This window comes from Cottoperca gobio, chromosome 3, assembly GCF_900634415.1.
Source record: "Cottoperca gobio chromosome 3, fCotGob3.1, whole genome shotgun sequence".
NCBI lineage: Eukaryota > Metazoa > Chordata > Actinopteri > Perciformes > Bovichtidae > Cottoperca > Cottoperca gobio.
This window is the reverse complement of record NC_041357.1, coordinates 24,983,595-24,992,059: the sequence shown is the minus strand read 5'-3', so window position 1 is coordinate 24,992,059 and position 8,465 is coordinate 24,983,595. Positions and strand designations below refer to the sequence as shown.

The 8,465-nt window shown below is 41.8% G+C and overlaps 1 protein-coding gene across 4 annotated transcripts in view; it reads right to left on the bottom strand.

Moving 5' to 3' along the window:
* Positions 1-4,143: 4,143 nt before the first annotated feature.
* LOC115006333 (AN1-type zinc finger protein 3-like) overlaps positions 4,144-8,465 on the bottom strand; it is a 14,838-nt gene continuing 10,516 nt past the window's right edge. The window contains exons 6-7 of one of the 4 annotated variants that reach the window (XM_029428522.1): positions 6,151-6,263; positions 4,144-5,309 (exon numbers count right to left, since the gene is read on the bottom strand). In XM_029428522.1, the coding sequence (XP_029284382.1) occupies positions 5,274-5,309; positions 6,151-6,263 (149 nt within the window). In that variant the 3' untranslated portion in view covers positions 4,144-5,273. Of the gene's footprint in view, positions 6,264-8,465 lie in introns of all 4 variants that reach the window. The other 3 variants (XM_029428520.1, XM_029428521.1, XM_029428523.1) reach the window with 3 other exon arrangements.

Sequence of the window (8,465 nt, the reverse complement as noted above, 5' to 3'; positions counted from 1 at the left end):
ATCCACTGAAGCACAAAGTGGGCCGTTTGTTCTGCTGCTTGTTCTGCTGCAGATGTCAAAGCTGCGGCTTCAGTCCAAACTGGATTCAACTTTTTTTTTTTAACCTCTGAGTCTTTAAAACAGACTCACCAGCGACAGAAGTAGAGCAGAACATTACACCGATGAGTAAGAAAGAGGGGAAAGCTAAGAGAGGACGGTTAAGAGAAGGTTAGGTTAGGGAGAAGAAGGATAGGTGAGAAAGACAGTTGGGGAGAGAGAGAGAGAGAGAGAGAGAGAGAGAGAGAGAGAGAGAGGCGGAGAGGAGGGAGAGATCTATAAGCTCCCCAGTTTGGCTTCTGTTTAGAGAATTGAAAAACAGGAAATCAATAATGGCCACCCAGGCAGCCAAATAATGGAGGCTTTACAGTGGCTCACAGGAAATGATGACTACACATTAATAAGGAAAATGCTATTTGGGGGGGAATGAGATGCTGTGGCCTGCTGTGGAATGAGAAAATAGACAGAGTGGATGCTGTACAAATGTGAAATGCAGTGAAAACATCCACACGTGAGCAAAAACATACTCGTGTCAATGATGGTTACTTAATGCATGTAATTAAAACATGACAATGTGATGTTGTTTACGCTACGGCTTCAACTCTTAGTGGTCTGATGGGAAATCAATACACCTATGTGCAAGATTGAACGGCAGGAAAAATTGCAAAGGAAACATTAAAAGGTTGGACAGAAAGCCTTTAAGATATCCAGCAACCAATATAGTTTCCTCTCAAAGTCTTGGACCATGTTTAGTAAGGGTTCATTAGATTAATCTAGCGGGAGTTGCTTTAAATGGGACCGACTGTGTGGATTGTTTAGCCTTCAGTTTCCCTAAACAATCCCATAATGTGTGAAACAGGGCATTTAATCAGGTACCTAAGGACCGATGATATAATACATCTCTCTCTCTCTCTCTCTTTACTGAACAGTTTAATTGCAAAAATTAAAATGAAATCAAAGCAGATAATGATATACACGGTCAGCAATTAAAACAAAAGCTTATGCTGTACTGAACTCATCCTTTGAAACCTGCAACCCTCCCCCCTTTGTATCCTTTCCAGGCCTGTCTCACTGTAATAGAGACCTCCCAATTCGTCAGTAATTCTTCGTTAAAGTCTCACCCTTTCCACTGGTTTACCTCACTCTGTTGAAGTCATCCAGTAATTGAAGAGAAGTGTGCAGTCAGCTTCCTCCTTAAAGGTCACAGGGAAAAAATATGTCCGACTGACAGTAATGGCCACACTGGGATTGGATCTTCCACCGTCGCTGCTAATTTCCTTCCTGAACCTGACCAAATGTCAGCAGCACGCCTGTTTGAAGCTCCTGCAGCATAGTGACGGTTGCTGGTGGTTAAAGATGGTCGGGATGGTAATGAATGGTGCTGCAGTCATTAGCTATGGTAGAACAGGGGATTATGAGTTACACTCAAAGAATCTTAAGAATCTTAACTCATGATGCATGCTTATAAAATAATAACATCATGAATCTAAATGCATTATTTGATGATATAGTTCTTCATAAGACACTTAATGTAAGCTGTTAACAGCAGTAAAGTCACATCAAACCTCCAAACTTGCCGTCAGGAGATGTATGTGGTCGTCGCAGGTTTGATGACATTTTTGGTAAGCTATGACAGGAGACAGGAAGCTACTTCAGTTTTAGTTGCAGTGCGTATGAAGCTTATTTAATGACTTTTTGTCCACTAGGGGGCAGCAGAAAGCAGGAAACACAATTGTGACATATTGTTGGCAAACAGTTGCTAATTACACATCCAACATTACCATTTATTTTGGAGTTGTTTATCTGGAGAGCCAAAGAATGCGAGCCCATTATTCACCGTCTTTGAGCTCCTTAGGGAATTGCTTTTATCACTTCAGCTGCTAAATGCTACACCAGTGATCCTCAGCTAACGTCCCGCCGGCCAAATCCGGCACGTGACACGGTGCCGGGTGGCCTGCCGACCACTTTCCGATTCACAATGATGAGAGCTGAGAGTGAACCAATGTAACAGCAAACACTTTTAGAGTAACCCTAATCCCTGCCAAAGATTGTTGGTTTTGGGATCTTTTAAGCAGCCATTTAGACCCTTATGCTGCCTCGTGATTTCATGACTCATTTTCTCTGCTTTGTAACTTCTCCTTGTCCTAAAGTGAAATAATATGCAGTCCTCTTGAACACATTAAAGTGAGAGTTGAAGGCTATAATCATGGATAAATTACATCTTTTGACACATTCTTTTTTTTATAGCTCTAACGTCCGTTTGTATTTGCATAATAAATAAGGAGCTTCAGTGCTTAAGTGGATGTAATGCATCTGATGTAATTACATGCTTTCATAAGTGCTCAACAAATTTAATAAGACTAATAAGTGACTTTACCATCACACATGGTGCAACACCAGCGCTGCCTGGAAAATGGACTCGAGATGACACACGCGATAGTGAAACCGATCCTGTGATCACTCTGGACATTGTTACCTTCTATTGCATTTACTGGATATCAAGGCAGTGAGAATGGCGGGCTTCCTTGTTGGTTGAGCTGTAAGGAGATTACTTACCACTGGCCACAACATCTACGCCCTAAATCCCTCTCTAAAACTAGGCAGCCTCTAGGAAATACACATCTCCGGCTTCTTGTTGCCTCCCGATACTGGCACTGTGCTTCATCCTGCGTGTCAGGATATAATCAAGACAACATAAAACACAAGAGTGCACTGACAACCAAAACAAGGGGGGGGGGGGGACTTAAAAGATTATAGGAAAGCCCAATGTATTCCAGCCAACAAAAAGAATGAAAAGCAGGAACATATACTCTTCATTAGAAATAACTGGGAGTTATTATATACTGTATGTTGCATAGCATATAGACGGAGGCCCGGATGGATCATTTAATAAGTCATTTTATACTCTTTATAAATACTCTATACAGTTAGGTCCATAAATATTTGGACATTGACACAATTGTCATCATTTTGGCTCTGGACACCACCACAATGGACTTGTGATTAAACAATATGTGCTCTAAGAGAAGACTTTCAGGGTATTTACATCCAAATCAGATGAATGGTGGAGGAATTACAACACATTTTATACGTGCTATCCCCTTTTTTAAAAAAGGGACCAAAAGTAATTGGACAAAGTAACATAATCATAAATCACATAAGTCACTTTTAATATTTGGTTGCAAGTCCTTTGCAGTCAATGACAGCCTGAAGTCTGGAACCCACAGACGTCACCAGACGCTGGGTTTGGTCCCTGGTGATGCTCTGCCAGGCCTCTACTGCACTTAACGCACACACTGATTGTTTCATTTAAAGTCCATTGTGGTCGTGTCCAGAGACAAAATGATGAAGATCAGTCAGATCTCCTGCGATACTGTCCGCATGTCAAATGGCCCAATGTGGCCACGTCCAACAATCGAGGCTGAGAAACGATGTCGCAAAGTTTGTCACAGGATGTAAAATGTGTATTTACACAAGGACACACGGGGGAGCTTTAAGAGATCCAAATGCTGTCTGTGACCCAGCAGGGTCGTTTCAAAGTTTCAACCACCTTGACAAAAGGAGAAACATCTAATAAAACTGCTTAACATTTGGTTACTAACTTCCTTAAATTTTGGCTCAGTTTGAGCGAGGAGGAGTGTGAGAGATTACGCTCAGGCTGGCGGCCAGCCAACTCCAACGTTTGAAGATGCCTTTTGATCATGGCTACACATGTTTTCTTTTTTTCCACAACATTAATTAGTGCAGCCGGCCCACAAGGCTCACTGGTGCCATCAGAAGCCTCTTTAGTTAAAATTCTCCATTAGCGAGCACACACGCAAAACACACACACGCAAACACATTTGTTAAGTAAATGAGAGTAGCTTCATAGCGGCCCTCTGTGAGCCGTAAACAGACGTTTACATTACTATAAAAAAATTGGCAGGATGTTAGAACACGGCAGAGAGCCAGCAACATGTTGCAAGGAGGCTTCAACCTCTGCTCACACATCCATTATAATTATACAAAATGCATATATGCACATCCCCATTCCCAAATTACGGGAAAATCAAACCACAGTGGAAAATCTTCAAACAATCCTTCATGTCAATAAACACACTAGAGATGTTCACACTTTGTCTAATCCAGTTTATTCTTTCTTAGTAAAAAGAAAAAGTTGGAGAGGGGAAGCATAAAGTAAAGCAATGGAAACAAAAATATAGAATTTTCCACGTTCATCTTCCCATTTTAGAACCACATTACAACCCAAACCAAAAAAGCGCAGCTCGACACTTAAATGTAAGTGAAAAGCAAAAAAGGGGTTAAATAAGGTTTTCTTTAAAGATACAGAATATTCATTCATTATGCATGGTCTCTTCTTTCCTTACATAGTCCACCAGGAAAACCTTTGGAGAGTAATTATTTGCTGATTTTGACTTTCAGCACTCTGCTCACCCCGGCCACCGTGGGGGGAGAAGGGGGAGGAGGGGGGGGGCAGAGAGGCTGAAATAAGGGGAAAATAGAACAATCAATAAGGGGAAAGATGAGAAAAGGAAAGTGAAAGGCAGGAGGAGAATGTATTTAAGATCATCATGCTAGCTGGAAATGAGAACATGGGGCATTAAAGGGAAGGGGGGGGGGGCATTAAATAACTGAAAACCAAAGAATAGTCAAATTACCTTTAACATGTGGTTCATTGAAAGACAACGTGAGAAACCTGAACTATAACAACTATCCCCCCATCTGAACCAGCCACCTCTGAGTGACGCTCTGCCATCTCAGCTTGTGTACAGCAACGTTTGATCTTTCCTGCTTGTGCTCCATGTGCACAGCTGAGAACATAAAACAACATAAAGGTGTGTGTGAGAGAGAGAGGGAGTGTGTGTGTGTGTGTGTGTATTTATTAAAGCATAGAGATGTGTGGACGTGTACGATGCAGACATTTCAGGCCCAGGAATAAATCGTATGCACGTTCATGCCCTGTAAATGTTGTCTTCCTGAAGTTTGTACACATCCAGCACACACAACATGTCTTCATGTGGGAGGGCGGTGAGGAAGAAGGAGATGAAGGCTGAGACAAAAAGAGGAAGACAGAGAAAATCCGCGACAAATTAAGCCTCGATCAATCACACCCCAACGTTGACGACGGATCTGTGTGCGATCCAGGGACAACCAGCTCACTCCCGCCAGCACAATGCGTTTCTAGTCCAATTCACTCTGCAGGTCCTGCGTTTTGGAATCACAGTTTCACCCCAGCTTCATCGTCCACAAAGCAGAAACACCTCCAGAATAATCTTAAAACAAACAAAAAGGAGTAAAAAGGTGTCCTGTAGGGGTAAAGAGAGGGGTGCAAGTCGGGGAGGGTTTGATATCCTGATAACCTGAGGTGGAGGATTAACAGGTCTTTCTAAAGGACTGGGGGTAGTGGACGGCCAGGGGGTAAGACACTAACTTAAACTGAGGCTGGCTTGCTCGGTTTGCTTCACAAGGTCCATGCTCGGCGCAGAGTACAAAGCAGCTCTGTCTGATTTTGAGGTAAAGAGCACAGTCTATAAACAGCGCCAAAGCAGAAGTGTACACAAAGGGTAACCATCCTTTTCTCCTCCTTCTTGTCGTTCTTTGTTGTTTTATTTTCCTTTTTTGAGGTAAAGAGTATAGTCTTAATCTGGCTTCCCGGACAAACATTTGTAGAAAGTATTATATTTCTTCTCGTCGTCCTTTTATTCGTTATTACTCTGCTCACACTCGAGAAGTCAGGAGCTTGCAAAAAAAGAAAAAAAAGTGAAGAAATTGTATATTTCCTCTGCTCTTTATTGTTCTGTCATTCCTGGGTTTGAATTTTCCAAAAGGCATCTTAGCAGCAGGGATATGATCAAGCCAACAGAAGCAGAAGAAGAAAAAAAAAAACGGTTATGTGGGTAACAGTGGAGTTTAAAAAGAGCGAGCGGGTCGAGGTTTGTATCCAAAAAAAAAAAAACCTGCAAAAATCTTGGAAAAAGAAAAATGAGAAGGAAAAACAAATAAAAAAATCAAATCCCTGTTGGTGCTGAGACACCGTCTGAACACAGAGGTTCTTCTGAGGGAGCGGAGCGCTCAGGAGCACTCCTCTCCGATGCGCTGGCATGAGCGGCCCACCTTGCGGTCGAGCTTGACCATCTTGAGGACGGCCTCCTGGCGACCACGGCCCAGGTGGTCAAACAGACACTCGTGTTGCTCGGGGAGCCGATGGAGCATACAGAAGACATAACCTGCAGGGTGGATGAGATGAATTAAAGAAAACGGGACATTGTAATAATAATAATAACAAAGAGTACATTCAACATGCGTCTCTACATACAGGCCACAACACTGTAGATGATAATACAGTTTGAAAAGCCTCTTATTAAATATACAAGTCTTTTTAAACGGCCAAGGGCAGATCATATTTACTGCTTTGCAACCATTCCTTTGTTAAAAGGTCGTGTTGCCAGAAAATACATTCTAGTTGATAGCCTCCTCTTTTGACTCCTTTCAACAAAGAAGGACGACCCTCATCTCGCTCATTGACTCTCTGTCTCTCCTGCACCGCTCTCGACAAAAGGCCCCGCCGCTGAACGAGGCTCGTTAAGCTCAGAGAAGCTCGTTAGCTCTCATCGTCTTAAATTCATTCATTAATACACATAATAACACTGCTGGCATTCAATGAACGGTGATTAAAAGCCCGGTTTGACAGGTGGTTGCTATGCAATTAAAACGTGTGCGATTATAGCGCGCGCAAATGGAGCGGAGAGGAGAAAGGCAGCGGTGGAAATCGAAACTACTATCGTTGCTTACTGCCATGAAAGTAGAGAAAAATGCTTTGATGACAAAGTACAAGTGTGAAGTGCTAATGTAAGATACTTAATGTACAATAGCACATGCATATCATTTAGTTTTAAGAGGCAAAACGAACACAAATAGAAATGATGATTACCTCAAGGCATTCATCTTCAGCTGCCTGAAGGTATTCCATGTGGGATATGACAGATTTCCTATACACCATTTGTCCCAAATATAACTGCACAAACTGATAATAAGAGGCAAGATATGAAGCTCTGCTTTAACTAACGACTACAGACAGTGATTGTGTTATAGCACCATCGGAAACCACGTCTCCAACATATTCCACCAGCTTCACTTCAGATGTTTTTGTAACCGATCTGTGAATCCAGTTGAGTTTTCAAACATCAAGAGGAAATTTAGTGATTTCAGAATGCTTCTGGGTGATACCGTAAAATCCATGTGTGCTCAGTGACTTTCAAGTTGTATTGCAAAAAAGCCAAGCAGTGTTAAATATTTATTCTACCTACAAAGGTTAAAAAAAGAAGAAGAAAGCAATGAAATTTCATGAGTAGCTGAGAAATGCACTCACTCACTCACACACACACACACACACACACACACACACACACACACACACACACACACACACACACACACACACACACACACACACACACACACACACACACACACACACACACACACCTAGTTATTGTAGTAAATAAATGTTTTAATAGGCTAATTATGTAATTAAGCCAGTTTTCCATCCCTGTCGCTGTAGGCTAAATAGACCACACCATTGTGTGAAGATAACGTCCCGTATGACTGAATGATTACTTCCTCAATCTACAATAAATTCAGAATGTTTTCACATACTGGAGCCAGATCAGTAACAAAGGTTACTTGCTTATGGAAAGATGTATTGTAGTGTTACAATATATAAGGTTCTGCTCCTGCTGGATCTCAGAGGAGAGCCTGTAGGATATAATTCACTTGTTGTGCCTTCACTCCGTCACATACCAACATCTAGTCAGATGAATATTATAGTCATGGTGTAACAGCAGAAGTCTACCGAGTGTGACAACATTGGATCAAATTCTCCGCCGCAGCTATATTTCCTCTCTCATTTAGTCTCTGAAAAGCATTCAACTCATTATCAGACCTTCTTGGCTTCCACTGAGAAACATTTTGCAGAGCCATTAGCAAAGTAATCTGCAATTACAGCAATAGTCAGAAATCACTGTAATTGCCACCATTTCCCCTTCAGTCTGTAAAAAGCATGTTTTCATAGTAAGCGTTGGACTATTAAGGATGGACGGCCCGTGCATTAAAGCAGCGACTGGTGGGAAAGAAAAAAATAAAGGCAAGTCAATTTCCAATTTAGAAATTATTGCGAGGGTTTAAGCAGATGGTCTTTAAGCAGTGAAGAGTTGTGACTTTATAACTACTTTGATTTGTATGCAAACAAGTTGATTAGCAAGCCAAGTATTGCTTTAAACTGCATTAGTGTTTGTGGTAATTGGCTTATGTTTTATGTGCAATGTGGAACATTCAGGCCTTCTGTAATGGTCCCCCAAGGCAAGCAAAGGCACTCTGGTCATCGACATTTCCATCAACACACACACACACACACACACACACACACACAC